Below are 20,717 nucleotides of genomic sequence, written 5' to 3'. Positions count from 1 at the left end.
AAAGATGTTAAAAAAACAAGAAAAGAAAAACTCAGTACTATCTCAGGCAAATAACATTCAAATCTTCTTTTTTAAAAAAAATATATTTATTTATTATTGGCTGCATTGGGTCTTAGTTGTGGTGCGCAGGCTTCTCATTGCGGCTTCTCTTGTTGTGGAGCACAGGCCCTAGGCACGTGGGCTTCAGTAGTTGTGGCACGTGGGCTCAGTAGTTATGGCTCGCGGGCTCTAGAGCACAGGCTCAGTAGTTGTAGCACACAGGCTTAGTTGCTTCGCAGCATGTGGGATCTTCCCAGACCAGGGCTCGAATCCGTGTGCCCTGCATTGGCAGGTGGATTCTTGACCACTGTGCTGCCAGGAAAGTCCCCGTTGAAATCTTTTGACCTGAATCTCTTGCCTCACCCAGCATACTAAAAAATTGACAGTGGTCCTAGTGCCTTTCCTATCAAATCTAAAATTTGATCTTCCTTCAATCTTAGAATGTCTTTACTTTGGTGCCCCCACTTTAAGCAAGCCAAGCTTTTTTTTAATCCCACCATTCCTTGCTTCCAAGGCCATTTTATATATCCTATGATGTCCCTACCCTCTTGGCCAATTGTTACTAGCCAAATGCACAAATCAGGTCTCCCTGAGAAATTCTTTCCAAACTTAGTCCCCATCCCATTCAGATGATATATTTATTTGTTTTCAAATGTATGTGTATCTTGTTTTCAGCACCAAACTGTATATTCCTAAGATACGTTGGCATCTGCTCAGGGGCTCCCCATACTGGACTCAAGAAAAAAATCAGTTATTATCTAAGCCAGGGGATTCCAATCAACTGGTCAAGTTTAAGACATGATTAGTTGAAGCTACTGATGGTCACACTCTTGAAAATACGTCTCTCTTTAATACGTTTCCTTAGTTCTTGCACATGAGCTCTCATTTATTCCTCCTATAGAACCATTTATTTGTGATATATTAGTATAACTGTGTGCTCAAGTAAGTTTGGAAAACAATACTTGCTCTATATCATGTCCTTTTAAAAATGTTGATAAATAACAATATATGTTTCATATAATAAAAAAAAAAGAAAAACTCAGAAATGAGGTGACAGGTCTCAGGAAAGAGAAATGAAAGAAAAAAATCATTTTAGAAATGAAGACCAAACTAGAAAGTACACAACAGCAAATAAACACAATAGATAATGCCTTAAATAAAATGGAAAAGAAAAAATTTTAAATCAAAAAGAAATGAAGAAAGGTAAAAAGGATTTGAAACACAATGAATACTGAAAATAGGCAAAGAAGACTAAAATATAGATAGACAGTTAGATAGATAGATAGAGAGATAGATAGAGTCCCTGAAGAAGAAAAGAAAAAAAAAGGGAACAGAACAAACACTAAAAGCTATTGAAGAAAATTTTCCTGAAATAAAGAAAAATTTGAAGCTACACATTCAAAGATCATACTTCAAAGCTGAGAATATAGTCCCCAAATGACCAGTACCAAGACATTCTAATAAAATGACTGAACTTTAAAGAAAAAAATACTTTGGCTATCTAAAAAAATACACAACACATGACTTAGAAGGGAAGATTAGATTATCATTAGACTTTTCAAATACTTTATGAATGAAGTAACATATTTAAGAGACTCAAGAAAGTAAAGTGTGAACCTAGCAAAAGACTTAATAAGTATAAAGGACACAAACTTATCAACATGTAAGATCTCAGAGAATACTGTTCCCAAGGGCTTTTCCTGGGGAATCTAGTAGAAAACTAACTTCAGATAACCAAAATGAGTAGAGTGACTTAAGGACTGGAGGTGAATATTATAAGATAACTTGTAGAACTAAAACTACATAGGGGCTAAGAAGAAAAAAGAGTATAGCATATCATGACTATATGCCCTGACAATGTAGATTCACTACAAAGTTGTTTAATGAGGTGGAGAATGGCAACTGCATTTGCAAAATACTTTTTAAATGTTTTCAGTAATCATATTGGTGGTAGTATTAATATTGTTATTCTGAGAGTGCTTTGTGTATGAGATAAAAGAAATGAGTAATTATGGAATATTCTATCATCTCCTGTGTCCTTAAAAACTAAGATTCTCAGTATGGAAGAAAGGAGCCAGAGAAGAGATTAAGTAAAAGTTCTTGAGTCTTTAATTTGAATTGAAAGTATCACTATGTACTCCTGAATTGTTTTAGTGTGTGTATGTGTGTGTACTATATATATAGTCTATCCACTGAATCTGTAGTTCTGTCCACTGAAAAGGCCTGGCGGTGGTCTTGAAATATAATTTCTTACTTAAAAAACTGAAGGCTTCTTAGAGAAATGGTTGATTGCAGTCTGGGGCAAGAAGTATAGAAGATGACCCAGGAATATTTTGTCAAACCAAACAGAAGGAAAGCTGTCAAAGATTAGTAGAGTCGGGACCTCCTCGGTGGCACAGTCGTTAAGAATCTGCCTGCCAATGCAGGGGACACGGGTTCAAGCCCTGGTCTGGGAAGATCCCACATGCCGTGGAGCAACTAAGCCCGTGCACCACAACTACTGAGCCTGCGCTCTAGAGCCCACAAGCCACAACTACTGAGCCCACGCACTACAACTACTGAAGCCCGCTTGCCTGGAGCCCGTGCTCCGCAACAAGAGAAGCCACCGCAATGAGAAGCCCATGCACCGCAACAAGGAGTAGCCCCTGCTCACCGCAACTAGAGAAAGCCCAAAAGCCCACGCGCAGCAAAGAAGACCCAACGCAGCCAAAAAAAAAAAAAAAGAAAAGATTACTAGAGTCACGTCAAAAGAACCAAGGAGCCAGTATAATGAGACTCCACTGGCCAAAGTTGGGGCACTTGGCAGTTCAATAATGACAACAATTCTAATTGATGATTGAAACCCATCAAATATATATAAATCCATAGGTTCATAATGATATATATCTTTTTCATAGTGGTATTTTTTAAAGTGGTCAACTTTGGAGGATGATAGGGATTCAATTCATTATCTTCAAAACTGGTGAAAAAAGAATCAAACATTTATTCTGCCTTTCCTATGTGAACCGTACCCTCAGAAACCAAATAGTAGGTAAGAGGATGTTTCTCTTTATGAAAGTATTTCAATGAATAAATAAAATTGTAGAATTAATGGCATCCTCAACGAATAAATGGCCACCGGCAATAAACATCAACACCTGAAAAAAATTGTAAGCATAGAGACTGTATTTATATGCTTCTTAGAGTCTTGCCCAAGTGATCAAATCTGAGTCTGATTCAGCCTCTGGATCCAGCTGCCAATTTGCAGGAAATATTGAGAACACAGGACCATTCAGAACTGCATTATGAGTAGGTAATCAGCAAAATCCAGACTGTGATAAACTCTATACTTCAAATGGCCCAGGTTGTTCAACAAATAAATTGTAAGGAATTAAGAAAGGGATGAAGGGGGGACTTTAAATTAAGAGACTTATAAAGACATCAAATGTACTAAGTGAAGTAAGTCAGACAGAGAAAGACAAATATCATATGATATCACTCGTTTAGAATCTAATTTTTTAAAAAATGACACAAGTGAACTTATTTATAAAACAGAAACAGACTTACAGATATCGAAAACAAACTTATGGTTACCAAAGGGGAGATGTGTGGGGGAGGGGTAAATCAGGAGCTTGGGATTAACATATACATACTATGTTGGTTGTCTAAGAAAACCAACAAAGACCCACTGTATAGCACAGGGAACTCTACTCAGTATTCTGTGATCAGCTATATGAGAAGAGAATCTGAAAAAGAATAAATATATGTATATGTATAAGTGAATCACTTTGCTGTACACCTGAAACTAACACAACATTGTAAATCAACTACACTCCAATAAAATAAAATAAAAAGACATCAAATGTTTTCAAGTGGACAAGACTATAGTATCTAAGGATGTCCATTTGGATGATAAAGATATAAAATAAAATACAAAGAAGTGAATACTGTAATCAGGAAATGGTTGCTTATCAGCAGAGGAAGGGGATTATAATTGGGATGGGGCACATGGACAGGACTTCTGGGTGGGTTCTAGTTCTTAACATGGCAGTGGTTATAGGAGTGTTTGCCTTAGAATAATTCATTAAGCCTTACATTTGTTTTGTGTGTTTTCTACACTTGGGCTTTATTTTACAATGAATACTTTTTAAAAGAATAGCAAGGTGCTCGCTTCGGCAGCACATATACTAAAATTGGAACGATACAGAGAAGATTAGCATGGCCCCTGCACAAGGATGACACACAAATTTGTGAAGTGTTCCATATTTTTTGATGATCCATGTACAAAAAAAAAAAAAAATAGTAAGGCAGTATTATGAACAAATTCATGCCAATAAATTCAACAACTTAATTGAAACAAATTCTTTGAAAAACACAACTTACCAAAACTAACTCAAAATGAAATTAAAAGTTGGAATAGCTCTATATGTATCACAGAAATTGAATTTGTTAACAAAAACCTCCCCCACAAGGAAAACTCCAAGCCCGTATTATTTCACCGATGAATTCTATCAAATACTGAACAATGCTACCAATCTTACACAGATGCTTTCAGAAGACAAAGAAGGAGGAAACAATTCTAACTTCTTTTAAGAGGCCAGCATAATCCTGATACTAAATTTAAAAAAATTTATCAGAAAATTGAATAGTTATATTTTATTATATTGAGGAATTACTAATTTTAGGTGCCATAATGGTAATAAAATTGCTTATCTTTTAGAGGTACAAACTAAAACATTACAAATGAACTGGAATCATATCTAGTTTTGCTTCAAAATAATCTTGGTTAGGGGGAGAGTAGCTGAGGGAATAAATAAACCAAGATTGGCCAGAGTTGATAATTACTGAAGCTGGGTGATGGATGCATGGAAATTCATTATACTATGTTCTCTACTATTGTTTACACTCAAGATTTTTTATAATATAAAAGAAAAATAACTACAAATGATTAAAAGACATTAAATAAATAAAAGCTATAAGTTCACAACAATAATTTATTTATTTATTTTCCGTACGCGGGTCTCTCACTGTTGTGGCCTCTCCCGTTGCGGAGCACAGGCTCCGGACGCGCAGGCTCAGCGGCCATGGCTCACGGGCCCAGCCGCTCCGCGGCATGTGGGATCTTCCCGGACTGGGGCACGAACCCGTGTCCCCTGCATCGGCAGGCGGACTCTCAACCACTGCGCCACCAGGGAAGCCCCACAACAATGATTTAAAGAGAAAGTGAAACAAAACAAAATCATTAAACACCAAGTTGCTAGGACATCAACTTACTACTTTGAAAGGGATAAATAAGGGAAAAGAGATTTAAGCATTTATCTTGCCATCCTGGCCTGAACTTTATTTCAGGGTAACCAGATGGTCCTGGAGGATGTGAAAATGTTTTTCTGTACAAAATTAGAACTAATAAAAGAAAAAATAATAGCATTAGGAAATCATCATTTTGTAATTGCTAGTGAAATAACCAATTAATAAAATGGTCATTAATGGATGGTAAAACAATTTGGTGAAAAGTTGACAGGGAACTTTATGATGCAGGATCAGCCTATCACCACCTGAAAATGGAAGAAGCCTGGGACCTGAAATGGGCAGTGAAGGAGAGCTGTACAACCAAGAATACCTGTGCTCCTGTGTAAGTGAAAAATAAATCTTTATTGTGTTAAATTACTGTAATATGGGGCAATTCATTATAAAGGCTGGCTTACTATTTATATATATTAAAACACATAAGTACATAATTATTTATATTTTCAAAGATACATATATATCCAAACACATACTGAACTCATTAACGTGTATACCTGGGTCAGGGAGAGGAATGACAATAGGGATCAGGGATTAAAAAAAGATCAAACAAAAAGAGACTTAGTATCAACAGATGATGAGAGTTCACCCCGCTCTGAGGAGAATGGTTTAACTATTAAGGAATAAAAAGATAATAATTTAAAAGAGAGACAACTAATCTACCCTTTCTAGAGAGAGCCCAGGCTAGTTAGCTGGTAATTATCTTCTGCCTTGAGGGGGAGCACAGAATGGTCGTGGAGAGGAGGCAGTGTTGAAGATAGAGCCTGTTAGAACCCTCCACCATGTTCACCAGGGACATCTCAGTCCTGAAAAGTTCCCTAAACTGAGAACTTCTCCCAAGTCTGACCTTCACTCTCAGCTCTCCTTGGCAGTGAAGATGCAGGAGGCATTTGCCATTCTCCAGACATGGGGCCTGGGCCTGGCTAGCTCCCCTTGGCACCATCTCTCACTCCAGGCCAAAGGAGGCTAGACAAAGCATAGAGGCTCCTTCTGGGTGTGGATGCATCCTCCTGCCCACCCTCCATCTCTGCTTGTGGAAGGCTGAATAGTGGTCCTTCCTCCAAAGATGTTCAAGTCCTAATCCCCAGAATCTGAGAATATTTTACCTTATATGGCAAAAAGGACTTGGAAGATATGGTTAAATTAGGGATCTTGAGATGGGGAGATGATCCTGGATTACCCCAGTGGGCCCAATGTAAGCACAAGGATATCTGATCACAAAGTAATCCTCCTAAGAGGAGACAGAATTAGAGAAAGATGTAAGAATGGAAGCAGAGGTCAGAGAGGAGAAATACTATGCTGCTAGCTTTGAAGATGGAGGAAGGGGCCATGAGCCAAGGAATGCAAACGGCCTCCAGAAGCTAGAAAAGGCAAATAAATGGATTGCCCCCTAGAGTCTCCAGAAGAGACTCCAGAAGAGGCCTGCCAACACCTTAACTTTTAACTTAACCCAATGAAATTGTTTTCGGACTTGTGACCTCCAGAACTGTAAGATAACACATTTGTGTTGTTTTAAGCCGTTAAGTTTGTCACAGCAGCAATTGGAAATATGTACACTGGCCCTGCTGCTGGGCAGCATAACCTGTTCTCCTAGAAGCGTAAGGTCTGTGAGAGAGGGGAGTGGGGAATCAGAAAAGACTTCCTGGAAGCCCCTGCAGTCAGACTGACGTAGGTTCCTACCATAGTTCACTTATGATCTGTTAATAATGCATTGTTTACAGTGTTGCTAAGAATTAAATGGAATAATACTTTAAATTACCTATTACTACCTAATTAACCACTTTTTAAATTATAAGTCACATCTCTTCGTGGGTTTACATTCATTCCTCCATTCATTCAACAGGTATCACTGAACATCCAGTATGTGCCTGGCACCATGCACAGAGTGAGCCTGCATCCAGTGCAAGATCCAAGCATTTCTCACCTAAGCTGCCACTGAGCTTCCAGTCAGTCCAGTGCACAAGTTCACCACCCCATCCTAAATGCAGGCTCTTACACTTGCCCATTCACATGGTCTCATCTCCTTGGTGGACTCATCCCAGCCAGCACCACCCCTTATACTCCCAGGCACTGTTTCTGCAGCTGCCAGGAGCTCTGTCATCTCTGCCTTTACCCCAAGCCCTGACAAGTCCCCAGCCCACTTGGAGGATAGTATGCTCCCTCTGATATCTTCAAGCCTCCATTTTCATCCCATTCTCTTTTGTCTCTCTGCATCTTTCTCCCTTTTCACCCTTTTCTTCTTTGAGCTCCTAAACAGGTCCTCCTCATAACCCGGAAAAGTCTAAACTAACAGGAGAGCTAAGCCTTAAACAGTCAGTCCAGAGGCAGGTAGGAGGGACCAAGAATGTGTGCTTGCCAAGGGTTCCTGGGCCTCTCTAGTAGTGAAATGGAGTCTAAGGTATTGAGACGGGATGTCCAGGCTACCTGGAGTTCCCAGGCAGCCCCACTCACCCACCTTTGCAACCCCTCAATACCCTCAGATGCCAGTCCAACTGAGCTGTAATCCCCTGACTTTGGAGCTCCCCATCTCCACAGGACCCAACTGGATTTCTTTATCTCTCATCTCCCACCCCTATCCCCTGCTTCTCACGTCCAGGTCTGGAATGTTGAATTCTGCCCCCATGATGTCTGGGCCTACTCACCCTACCTTCCCAGAAAAATAGTTGGTCCAAGATTGATCTTCCTTATATCTGTGGTCCATATTAATGCACCCTTTACCCAATCCTGGTCCAAGGGTCTCTTTCCTCAGAGCCTGTGGCTCTTTCTCTAAATATCGAGCTGCCTCTCTAGGGTGGGGTAAGAACCTATTAAAACAGGGAGAAAATTGCTTTCAGATCCTTTGGGCTTGGGTGGTGACAGGGTGGGGTGGGGAAACAGTCTGGCCAAGTGATGGAATTGTGGGTGGACAGGCAGGCAGGCGGGCGATCTGGGTTCTTTAACCTGAGCATTGTCACAGATTTACCATGGGTGACACTGGTAAAGTCTCTGCCTTCTGTAGGCCTGTCTCTCTAACCTGTCTGTGCAATGAGAGGGCTGGTCTTTAAGGCTATATTTGAGCCTGAAGGTTTCACCCAGCTATTCCAGCAATGGTGCATAATGGTCACAAGAGGGCGGACAACCTCTTCAGCTCAGAAGTTTATAGATTAAATGAATAAGCAAGCTTTGAAAAGGAATACAATAGTTCCAACTGGAAAGGTAGTTACCCATAAGTCACCACAAAATGGCAACAGAGTCAGGGTATTGGGAAAGGGTATTTGAATTCCCAGCCTAAGGGGAGGTCAGGAGCCCCAAGACCTAGAGGGGTAAGGAGAGGGCTGGTGGGCAGCAAAGAAGAGACTTACAGATATTCTTTAGAGATTTCAATCACTTTGAGAGGAGAGGAGGAAATGTATTGTCCCAAAAGGATTGGGGTGGGGGGTTGCAGAACCAGACTTGAGGAGTTTAGGGGAACTGGAGATAATCAACTTGGCTTCCGTCCCTTCCTCAGCATAGAATGAACAGTAGAGAAATTGCAGGAGTTATTCCAGGATTTGAGGAAGACTCCTCCAACTCACGAGGGCACAGCAAATAGGCAAGGCTCACCTGACATCCTTTTTTCTCCTTTTTGCCTTCCAATAATCTAGTTTCAGGGCCCAGGAAAGACAGGGACCAACATAGGGGCAGTTACCTGGGGTTCAAAGGGTTAACCTCCAATAATTCATATTCTGACATCAGCCACAGCCTTTGTCCCCACCCTCTCTCTGGGCCTGTCCCCTCCCTGAGCCCCAGGTTGGCAGGTTCCCTGAGTCCCTCCTTTGGTGTAATTCACTAGGGCCCTGGGATCCAGGCCCAGAGCCAGTGCCCTGCTCCCTCAGCAGGTCCAGGGAGTCTAAAGCTGGCTCTAAGGGAGGAAGGAAAGCAGCTTTTCCCTCCTATTCTCCCCCCTCCCAGGATGTGGGCCCTAGGACCAAAGACCCTCTGTCTTTCTCTGCCACACCCCCCATTGTAACCTAGACAAGGGGATTCCTTGTGTCCTGGCCTCAGGCTGGCATCCTAGTAACCAAATGGTGGAAGGTCTGGGGCAGGATGGGGGCAGGGGAATCACAAGATCTGAGAAGATACCTCCCCCTTTTGGAGATTCTGGTACACCCCAAGCTTCTCCTCCCTCTGGCTCCCATCAGCGTTGGAGAGAGAAGGCTGAGGGACTCATCTGCATATAAAAGGTCTGAGGCCCAAAGTGGAAACCGAGAAGGTGTGGAGACACAAAGGCTGAACCTCCTGGCGGACAGATTTGGAGCCAGAATACAAGAATGGGGGCAACCCAGGGACAGAGTAAGACAGGGGACTGTGGCAGGGCAGGCCAAGCAGACTTTTGAGAGCTGTAGGTGGAGGCTCCTGCCAGTTTCCTCCCTAAAAGCACAGATATAGGAATGCTGGCAGCAGACAGGCGTGTGGTCAGAGAGGAAGTGAGAATCCCTAGGATAAAATGAGAACTCCCTGTTTAAATACTAAGAACCTCTCTGAGAAGAAGTACAAACATCTGACTGAGAAACCTTCCTGCGAGGAGGGTGGTATGTTCCCATTCACAAGAAGTAATGGTAGGGAGAATAAATGATATGGTCTCACTTAGCAGCAGGGGCTCAGACACCCCCATACTGACCTATCATCACTAAAAGACTGGTACAGAAAGGCTAATCCATCCTGGCAGGAAATGACATCACTCACCAGACAGGAAGGGGTGGCTCTACCAACCCCAAAGGCTTCTGGGAGGGCCAATCCATGGAGGGTTGGCCTTGAATGTCCATGACCCTCCACAATCCTCCATCTTGGCCAAGAGGGGAGCCAAGGCTGCTAGATGTTGGGTGAGGCAATTATACCCCCATCTCTTCATAAGTGATCTCGCAGGGATGCTAAACCATCAAATCCCAGTTGGGAGGAAAGGGGAAGAGATACCATCACACCTGGAGCCACAGGTCAAGCCTCTAGAGTCAATGTATCCATGAAAATAGCTCTAGGGACCCAATAATTGAAGGATAAAGGCAGAGCCTCCCCAGGGATCAGAGAGATGGTGAGGCCAGGTTTCCATGGTAACTGATTTCAATGCAGCCTCTTCCTAATCCCAGATTGAGGGAGAATAAATTTGAGGGAGACCAGGGCCTAGCGATGAAAGAGCCATAGGAGTACAAAAGGGTGGAAGAGTTGTTACAGGAAGGTCACATCATCCTGGCACTGGCCCCAGTACCAGTGGGTCTCAAAGCCCAGCTTGGTACTCTCATCCTCTGGTGGCTCAGGAGGTCCACCTTGGAGCCCCTCCCCGGGGGGCTTCCACACAGCCCTCAAGCTTCCTAGCCTGGTGGCTGTCAGGTCCACCTCAGTCCTGGCCCTCTCCCCGCCGGGTATAGCCTTTGCCCAGTCCATCTCGGGACGGGGACCCCCAGGGGGGCCCTGTTCATCCAGCTCGCTGGGGGCCACTGTGTCCAGGAAGCTGCCAATGGAGACACTGTCCAGTCGGTCAGTGGAGCTGGTGTCTGGCAGGCTGTCCCAGCTGCCTCGCCTTGAACGGCCTGGGCTCCCGCCTGTCAGGCTATATTGGCTGCTGGTGAGGCTGCTGCAGTGGCTGGTCAATGTCCCCCGCTCCTCCAACAGCCAGCGCACTGCCTCAATGCCCTCGTTCAAGGTCACCAGCTGCTGTAGGATCTTCACATCGATGGCTCGCAGGTAAGCCTAGGGGAGTGGGAGAAGGAATCAGTTCCAGGTTCTGGGCCACGGGTTTCCGCAATGTTTCTAGAGGCCTCTACCTTGTGATCCAAACAGCTATGCTTCAGTTTCAAGAAGCATGGAAATAGAATGGTTTGGAGTGTAGGCTTTAGAAACAGAGAGACTGCTGTTTAAAATCTCAGCCCTACAACTGATTAGCTGTATGACTGTGGGCAACTTTCTTACCTTCTTTGAGCCTGGGTTTCCTTGTTTGTGAAATAGGGTTAGGTCACTCACCTCACAGGGTGGCTGGGAGAATTTTGTGATGTTTTTTAGGCACTGAGCACTGTGCCTGGTACAGAGTAAAATCTCAATAAGTGTTAAGTATTAAAATCCAATCCTACTGAGATTTGAACTTCACAGTTAGGGTATTAACTGTTGAACCAGTCCAGATTCACCAGTAAGACTTAGAAGCAGTCATCCGAAGAGTAGCCTGGGGCTTCCCACTGGTGGCGCAGTGGTTGACAGTCCACCTGCCGATGCAGGGGACACGGGTTCGTGCCCCGGTCCGGGAAGATCCCACATGCCGCGGAGTGGCTGGGCCCGTGAGCCATGGCCGCTGAGCCTGCGCATCCAGAGCCTGTCTGTGCTCCGCAACGGGAGAGGCCACACAGTGAGAGGCCCGCGTACCACAAAAAAAAAAAAAAAAAAATCCCCTGTTCAAAGAGTAGCCTGATAGGCAGCCAAGTGTTAATTGGGAAGTAGACTGGGCCAAAATGAGGCAGGAGCTGGGGGGGTAAAGAAGGCACTAACCTGGTCCTCCTTCAGGATGTTGGTAGCAGCTGCTGTGGAAGGGAAGGGTTGGCTAGAGCTTCAAAGAGTCAGAATCTCACTGGCTGGGAATTTGGGGCTTCCCTTTACTATACACCAGTCTCCTTGTCTGCACTGGGAGTAAGTTTGACTTACTGGGTAATCTCTAGGGTCCCTTCTAGCTCAGATGCACTGAGTTATCTTCCCCAAGTACAAGTGTGAACTTGTCGCTCCCTTGCTCAAGAACATTTTCAGGCTTTGCACTGCTCTTAGAGAATAAAATCTAAGCACTTTAGCAGCAGGTCTTCAAAAGCCTGTCATAATACAGCTCTTGCCCATCCCTCTAACTTCACCTCTAGGATATTTCTGTGGGAACCCCAGGTCCTGCCACACACAACTTTTAAAATTTCATTTTATTTAGCTTTACTTTTTTTTTTTGGCCACACTGTGCAGCATGTGGGATCCCAGCTCCCCGACCAGAGACCAAACCTGCAGCCTCTGTAGTGGAAGCATAGAGTGTCAACCACTGGACTGCCAGGGAAGTCCTAGGTTTACCTTTTTTTAAAAAAAATATTTATTTATTTGGTTGCACCAGGTCTTAGTTGCAGCAGGCAGGCTCCTTAGTTGTGGCTCATGGGCTCCTTAGTTGTGGCTTGCTGGCTCCTTAGTTGCAGCACACAGGCTCCTTAGTTGTGGCTCGCTGGCTCCTTAGTTGCGGCTTGCCAGCTCCTTAGCTGCAGCATGCAGGCTCCTTAGTTGTGGCATGCAAACTCTTAGTTGCGCCACGCATGTGGGATCTAGCTCCCTGACCAGGGATCGAACCTGGGCCCCCTGCATTGGGAGTGCAGAGTCCTATCCATTGCGCCACCAGGGAATTCCCTACCTTTACTTTTAATAAAAGTTATAGATGCACATAGATTAAAGAAGCAAACAGTTCTCAAAGATTTATTATGAAAAGTAACAGATCCCCCATCCTAGTCCTAAATCCCACTTTCCAAAGACAGCTACTATCGCTTTTTTAGCTGTTTATTTTGGTACTTACCTTCTAATTCCCAAATAACTACTTATTGATTTTTTTTTTTTTTTTTCTGGTACACAGGCCTCTCACTGTTGTGGCCTCTCCCATTGTGGAGCACAGGCTCCGGACGCACAGGCTCAGCAGCCATGGCTCACGGGCCCAGCCACTCCGCAGCATGTGGGATCCTCCCGGACCGGGGCACGAACCCGTGTCCCCTGCATCGGCAGGCAGACTCCCAACCACTGCGCCACCAGGGAAGCCCTCTCTGAATGTTTTTTTAATAACTTCCTGTTTTTGTTCATGGCTGCAATATTATCTCATCTCTTTAAGGATATAATTAATGATTGTTTAAGTTCTTATCTCCCTGAATTATCTCCATTTTATTCAAGTCGCTTTTTTCTGTTTGTATAGGTCTATACAGTTAAAGGGCTTCATCAGATGTCTTACAATCTTTAGCTGCTGCTTATACTTCAGAGTGGTCTCTAAAAAGCTGATGGAAACTCTCTGTGCCTGAGGCTTGCCAGCTCTGAACCTCACTAAGGGTTATTTTGCTAGGATGTTTGATTGGGTAAGGCCTGTAGGTAGTACCTTGCGTGTGTGTGTGTGTGTGTGTGTGTGTGTGTGTGTGTGTGTGTGTGTGTGTGTGTGTTTCTTGGGTTCATCACATTCACTATATTATACCCGTCTAGAGAGTATAATGTAAGCAAAGCTGCCAATGTTCTGGGAGCCAAGTAAGGGAAAGGCTGGGAGGGGTATTACATAGCATTTAGTATATTTTAATTTAATCCCTCTTGCTCTCAAACTTTGCTTGGTGTCTCCCAACCTGGAGACCTTTGGTTCTATTATTTTTTAAATATATATTACTTGATAAATGTTTATTGAATTATTCAGGAAATAACTGCTTTAGTCACACCTACAGTGATAAGCCAGAAATCAGACCAACTTTGTACACTGAGAAAAATATAGGCACTGGAATTAAACAGACCTGGATTCAAGTTCCAGTTTTGCCATTAATGAGTCATATGAAATTGGAATATTTTTTCCCTTTAAACCATCATTTCTTCATTGTAAAAAGAGGATACTATCTAATTTAAAGGTTTATTTTCAGAAATAGAAGGAGCATTAACAGGCAGAGCATACTGCCTGACAAGTATTCACTAATCAATAAATGGTAGCTATTTGGCTTTACATATTACTATGGTTAACTTATCTACTATGGCATAAGCACAGAAAATTTTGTACCTGAAATTATTTGTGTTTTTGGAAGAACATCACAACATTAAGAAGAATATTTGTTGACTTCAGTTAAACAAATGATTATTGGGTACCTGGATTTTCTAATAATTACAAAGATAATGGAGAAACTCTCCCTGCTTAACAGAAGCTTACAGTTTCAGTAAGGAGATGTGGACATAAATAACTGAAGTACCACAGACTGCACAGACTATTAATGACACAGGATAAAAGAGATCATCTTCAATTATTTCGTGCTGGGGACAAATTTATTAACAGTGAAACCATGTAGTCCATGACCAAACTAAATGTATTAAACAAAATTTTTCTTACTAAAAATGCTTCTCCTGCTTTGTTTTCTCCCCCCTTCCTTTCCTCTTTCCTCCTTCCTTCCCTCCTTCCCTCCCTCCCTCTCTTCCTTCCTGCCTTCCAGTCTTCTTCCGTTCCCCTTCCTCCCTTCCTTCTGTTCTATTCTTTCCAAAACTTACATTTCCAGTTTTCTGCGATGATAAAGGAGTTCTGGGCACTTGGTTGCCCAGTTGGGGAGGGATTCTTAGAGTATGATTTTTTTTTTTTTTTTTTTTTTTTTTTTTTAGTATTTTATTTATTTAGTTTTTGGCTGCGTCAGGTGTTAGATGTGACACGCCAGGATCTTTGCGGCGCGGGCTCTTCGTTGCAGTGTGTGGGTTTCTCTCTAGCTATGGCATGCAGGCTCCATAGCACATAGGCTCTCTAGTTGTGGTGCACGGGCTTAGTTGCCCCGCGGCATGTGGGATCTTAGTTCCCCGATCAGGGATTGAACCGGCGTCCTCTGCATTGCAAGATGGATTCTTTTTTTTTTTTTTTTAAGATGTTGGGGGTAGGAGTTTATTAATTAATTTATTTATTTTTGCTGTGTTGGGTCTTCGTTTCTGTGCAAGGGCTTTCTCTAGTTTTGGCAAGCGGGGGCCACTCTTCATCGCGGTGCGCGGGCCTCTCACTATCGCAGCCTCTCTTGTTGCAGAGCACAGGCTCCAGACGCGCAGGCTCAGTAGTTGTGGCTCACGGGCCTCGTTGCTCCGCGGCATGTGGGATCCTCCCAGACCAGGGCTCGAACCCGTGTCCCCTGCATTAGCAGGCAGATTCTCAACCACTGCGCCACCAGGGAAGCCCCGAGATGGATTCTTAACCACTGGAACACCAGGTAAGTCCCAAGTATGATGCTTTTTTTAAAAAAAATAAATTTTATTTATTTATATTTGGCTGCGTTGGGTCTTCGTTGCTGCACGCAGGCTTTCTCTAGTTGCGGCTAGTCAGGGCTACTCTTCGTTGCAGTGTGCAGGCTTCTCATTGCGGTGGCTCCTCTTGTTGCAGAGCATGGTCTCTAGGCATGTAGGCTTCAGCAGTTGTGGCTCACGGGCTCTAGAGTGCAGGTTCTGTAGCTGTGGCGCACAGCCTTAGCTGCTCTGCGGCATGTCGGATCTTCCCGGATCAGATATCAAACCCGTGTCCCCTGCATTGGCAGGTGGATTCTTAACCACTCTGCCACCAGGGAAGTCCCTTTTTTTTTTTTTAAAATATTTTCTTTTTTTTTAAGATTTTTTATTTGTTTATTTAATTTATTTTTGGCTGCATCGGGTCTTCAGTTGCAGCATGTGGGCTCTTCGTTGCGGCGTGCAAGCTTCTCTCTAGTTGTGGCACATGGGTTTTCTCTCTCTAGTTGTGGTGCGTGGGCTCCAGAGTGCGTGGGCTCTGTAGTTTGCAGCATGTGGGCTTTCTCGTTGAGGTGCGCGAGCTCAGTAGTCGTGGTGCGCGGGCTCAGTTGCACCGCGGCATGTGGGATCTTAGTTCCCTGAGCAGGGATTGAACCTACGTCCCCTGCATTGTAAGGCGGATTCTTTACCACTGGGCCACCAGGGAAGTCCCCTGAGTATGATTCTTTTTTTTTTTCCCAATTTTATATCACTAATATAAATGAAAACCAGTATTTTTTTTAAATTTATTTATTTTTGGCTGCGTTAGGTCTTTGTTGCTGCACGTGGGCTTTCTCGGGTTGCGGTGAGTGGGGGCTACTCTTCGTTGTGGTGTGTGGGCTTCTCATTGTGGTGGCTTCTCTTGTTGCGGAGCACAGGTTCTAGGCGCACGGGCTCAGTAGCTGTGGCTCATGGGCCCTAGAGCACAGGCTCAGTAGTTGTGGCACACAGGCTTAGTTGCTCTGCAGCACGTGGGACCTTCCTGGACCAGGGCTCGAACCCATGTCCCCTGCATTGGCAGGTGGATTCCCAACCACTGCACCACCAGGGAAGCCCCCGAGTATGATTCTTAAACAGACATTCATCAACCCTTTTGTGTTCAGCTCTATTTGCACCCTCAGATCTAGAAATATCTGAGACCAACTCCTGAGACCTTTGAGGTGCAAAATGGGTTGCTTTTCAACTTTCCTCATTGCTGGCTTGGAATTCAGCTTTTTTCAAGTCTACTAAGTTAGTTACTACTCTTCCTTCTGCTTTCAGCTTCCAAAAGTTTGTTCCTGTCATATTCTCTCCTGTTCTTGTCATAATGGCTTCACAGCTTTAAAAATAATCTTTCTACTGGCTTTTAGTGGAGTTTCAGGGGGGAATGGAGGTAAATGCATGTGTTTAATGTGCCATCTTGAACTGGAATTCCCACTGACTTTATTCAAGTCACAACTCAAATGCCACCTCCTCTAGGAAGTCTTCCCTACACTTCCTTAAGGTGGAATTAAGCCATTCAGTCATGGAACAATATTTATTGAGTGTTTCTTATAGGCATGGCATTGTGTAGATAAAGCAAGAAAAGACCATTTCTTGCCCTCAGAGAGTTCACAGTCTAGTGGGTTAAGATAAGACAATGACACAAGCACTTAAAATTCAGTGCAGAAAATGCCAGGGGATGCAAATGCTGCACAGAGAGCTGTGGGTACCTAGAGGACCATAACCAGAGTAGTAAGGAAATGCTTCCTAGAATAAAGGACATGAGCTGAGACTTGAAGGTCAAGTGGGACTTAGCCAGACAAAGCCATGGAGAGTCATTCCAACCAGAAGAAACAGCTTGTCTTCTCCAGTTCAGTTGTGCCTTTCCAGAGCACAAATCTGACCATGCCACTCTATAATGAAGACTCTTCCAGGAAGTCCTCCCTGAGTTCCAACAGCACCTGTGCCAGAGTGGCTAGTCTGTCTCTCTCTTCCTTAACCCAGACTATGAGCTCCCTGGAGCAGCAGGTCCTGCCCAGTTCGTTTATGGTGCTTAGCCTAGGATTGGGTAGGTCAGATTCAGTTCTATGATTCTCTTGTCTATACTATCCTTGGTCCCTCTGCTGGTCCCAGGGTTCAGGGGGCTGGGTTTTATCATGTTGGCGGCAAATGAATCTGAGGACCAGATTCTATACTCCTGTGACAGTGGGATTCCCTGACTGTGAAAGCATCACTGCCCAGAATAGAAGAAAGCAAGGCTTTCTTGCCAGAAAAAGAAACAGTCATTTCACACCATCTCTTTGGAAACAGAAAGGGGATAAACAGCTCAGGAGAGATGCAGCCTCAGAGGCCACTCCAACCCAATTCTCTTCCCAGGGGGATTCAGGTTCCCCATTCTTCCCTTTAACATGTACACACCAAACCCTCTGACCAGCCCTAAGATCACAAGTATGGCTCACTCATGGCTCAATCTAAATGAAGCCCTGGGATAAAAGCCTACAGATCTCAGTCCTAGCTCCCTGGTTTTAGAATGAGATTCCCAGACTATTGTTACCCCTCTCTCCCCTCGCCCTCTCCCCCAGGAGGTAGAAAAACTGAGGCCAAGAGAGTCAGGGCTCTGCTTAAGATCACAAAATTATTCAGGAGCAGGGCCAGGACTTGAACCCATGCCTTCTCTCTCCTTGCCTAAAGCTTTTTCTCAAACTGCTCTGTGGGGGTGGGTTGTCATAGCAACAGTTCTCTGGGTGGGAGGATTAAGTAGGGGAAGTTGCCATTGTTTCCCCTTCCCACAAATCCCGGGGTCTGTCTGGTTCAGTCAACTTTTGGGGAGGGAGTAGTAGGGGAGGGAGAGGCCTAGAGGCAGTGATGACCTTGGCCTCAAGGGCAGGACTGCCCCCTCCCTGCAGGAAAGCTGAGTGAGGGACAGTTGAAGGACAGTACTTAGAGGGCTTGGACTAGTTCTGCCACAAGCGGCTCCAGGGGAAACCCCCTGCCCCACCCTTGTCCCCCTGGGTGCCACCCAGTGTGTAGGGCAGAGTGCATAAAGAAACCTAAGATACCTCTGCTGAGGAGGGAGAAAGGAATGGAGTAGGAGTCCGTGGGGCACATAGGGAGCCTTTCCCTGTGCTGGACCCCAGAAGGCTCCCTCCCTTGAGTTCTTCATGGGCAGCCTCGGGCCCCAAGCCAGGCTAGGTCAGGAATGCAGAGAGACCCAATCAAAATTAAAATGTACCCCTTAAAATTTATGAACAGGTAATCTGCACCAAAGAGAGAAAAGAGAGCCAGAGCGACTAGGCACGGCTCCCCCCAGTATGAGCTCAGGCAAGCCCCTTAACACCTGCAAGCATGTTTGCTCTGTGAAATGGGAAAATAATGACTGCTTTTCTCACTCCAGTGACATGAAAGGCATTTAATGTATCTGGCACAAAGCAGGTCTCAACGGTGAAGATGTAAAGTGTAGGCAAATCACCTGGGTTCAAAGCCTGGCTCTGCTTTTTACTTTCTGTATGACTTGGGCAGTTACTTAACCTCTCTGTGCCTCAGTTTCTTCATCTATAAAATATCACATACCTAATAAGTCTCTGTGAGGACTAAGAGAATATCTTGTAAAATGTTCAGCATGATACCTGGCACATGCACTTGGTGAAAGTTAGTTTCCAAAGCAAGACATTCTAAGTTAGCTCTTTCTGGGCCCTGAGCTAAAGTTTGTACAGTGAGGCAAAGCCAGACCCCTCCCTTAGGTGGGCACAGTTACAGCCCTGCTCTGGAGAATTTGGCAATAGCTTCCGATCTTCAAGGCCAAGTGCACATATGGCATTCAAATCCTTCCCCCAGGGAGCCTTTCCTGATTGCTTTGCCCACAAATCTCTCCTCCCAGCCTCTCAGGCTGTCAGGTAGCGCCCATGACCTCCCTCCCAAAGGCACCCCCTCCACACACACACACACACACACACACACACACACACACACACACACCCCTCAGCCTGGCACAGAGCTGGGCACAGTGGGGCTCCAGGAAGACCTGTTAGCTGACACACTCACTGTGGGCTCCTGGTTCTGTGCCAGAAAGTGGCTGGCAATTCCTCAGTTCCCTAGAATTGGCCACAAAGTGGTGGCAGGTGTAAATCACCCCCTTCAACAGAACCAGGGCCCTAGGGAGCCTGGGAGGCCCCAACTGCCCTTTTGGCTCTGAATCTAGACCAGCAGCAACAGGGAAGGGGTTGGGTGCCTGTTTTCTCCTCCTCTCCCCAAGGAAGTGCAGATGAGATGCAAATATCCAGTGTACTTGGGGGTTGGTAGGAAGGAGACTGAGTCTGCAGTGATGGGACCAACACGGCAGGTGCTGTTATTCTGTGTCTGCTAAGGTTCTAGGAACTTTCAAATATTTTAAGTGGGTGTGGGGGAACGTTGGGGAAAGAGGATGTTTTTAGTGGCCCTAGCCCAGGCAGTTTTCACCCAAATCTCTTCTGTGCTGAGTGTTGTGGTGGATACTGGAGCCTCTGAGGAACAAACCCTGGGCCCAGTTTGCAAGAGGAGAAAAAACTGGTTGCCCTACAAAGGTGGCTGGGGGCAGAGGTGGCCCCAAAGTGAGGCGAGAGGGGGAAGATTTGTGCTGTGCTAGGTTCTCAGTGCTTCCCAATCCTCACCTCTCCCCTCCCAATTATTTGGCAAAAAAAAAAAAAACAACTGAAAAAACCCCGAGCCTCCCACCCCAAGTGCTCAGGGCCCATCAATACTCCACTCACCCTTCCTGGGGAACGCAATTAATGGACCCCAGGGCTTAAAGATTGATCTGATAGGAATCCTGAGGACTTAGGTGGGGAATATTAACTCCCTCCTCTCCAGCCCAACTCTGGGGACGCGAGTCCATCCCTTCCGGCCCCATGCTGGAGACTCCGTGCCCCTGGCCCGTGTAGCCCACACTCACCAGCTCCATCCTCAGCGCCATGATCTTGTCCCCCAGGCTGTGGCCAGTGCTAGGCGCCCCCGGGAGCAGCAGGACGCCAGAGGTTCCCGGCTCCCACTCGCCTCGCAGCCCGCGGAGCAGCCCTTCAGGGGTCTTCCTGCCCACCTTGCCCTCCACGTCTCGCAGGTCAGGCGTCTGGGACTCCGCAGTCCCCTCCATGCGGGCCTAAGCCTGAACAGGGTTGGGCGACCGGACGCCGGGATCCCGCTCCCAGGGGTCCTCCTTTCACAGCAGCTAGTGCAGAGCGGAACCGGTGGGTCCCCGCCCGCGCTGTGTGGGGGCGGGAGGAGGGCGCCGTAACACTCAGAAAAGCCGCGCAGAGGGTGTGTATGTGTGTGTGTGTGTGTGTGTGTGTGTGTGTGTGTGTGTACATTCGAGTGCTGCGCACACACCTCTGGCTCCGGAATGGGTGAGGCTGGGCGATGCTGGATGTGCACCTGAAAGAGCTCAGCGCCTTCTCCTGACTCTGGCTCCGGAATGGGTGAGGCTGGGCGATGCT

The 20,717-nt window shown here is 45.4% G+C and overlaps 1 protein-coding gene, 1 long non-coding RNA gene and 1 other non-coding gene across 3 annotated transcripts in view; 2 read left to right on the top strand and 1 right to left on the bottom strand.

Annotated features, from left to right (window-relative positions):
- LOC137218688 (uncharacterized) overlaps window positions 1-7,308 on the top strand; it is a 25,764-nt gene extending 18,456 nt beyond the window's left edge. The window contains exons 4-5 of the long non-coding RNA XR_010940818.1: window positions 5,557-5,650; window positions 7,166-7,308. This is a non-coding gene — a long non-coding RNA (uncharacterized lncRNA). The remainder of the gene's footprint in view (window positions 1-5,556; window positions 5,651-7,165) is intronic.
- Window positions 1,318-20,717, bottom strand: LURAP1 (leucine rich adaptor protein 1). Its single transcript, XM_067726011.1, has 2 exons — window positions 20,180-20,717; window positions 1,318-11,025 (listed from the first exon to the last, which is right to left on the bottom strand). The coding sequence occupies exons 1-2, from the start codon at window positions 20,375-20,377 to the stop codon at window positions 10,504-10,506; spliced, it is 720 nt and encodes a 239-aa protein (XP_067582112.1). The 5' UTR covers window positions 20,378-20,717; the 3' UTR covers window positions 1,318-10,503.
- On the top strand, window positions 4,182-4,288 carry LOC137220400 (U6 spliceosomal RNA). The gene has a single exon (XR_010941689.1). It is a non-coding gene; the product is annotated as a U6 spliceosomal RNA (small nuclear RNA).

Source organism: Pseudorca crassidens, chromosome 2, assembly GCF_039906515.1.
Source record: "Pseudorca crassidens isolate mPseCra1 chromosome 2, mPseCra1.hap1, whole genome shotgun sequence".
NCBI lineage: Eukaryota > Metazoa > Chordata > Mammalia > Artiodactyla > Delphinidae > Pseudorca > Pseudorca crassidens.
Note: the sequence above shows the minus strand (reverse complement) of the source record. Positions and strands in the feature narration are given on the sequence as shown.

Coding starts and splice junctions, on each gene's coding strand:
- LURAP1 (XM_067726011.1), bottom strand. CDS start 20,377: ATGGAGGGGACTGCGGAGTCCCAGACGCCTGACCTGCGAGACGTGGAG. Junction 11,026..20,179: donor TGGCGCTGAGGATGGAGCTG/GTGAGTGTGGGC, acceptor CCACTCCCCTAG/GCTTACCTGCGAGCCATCGA.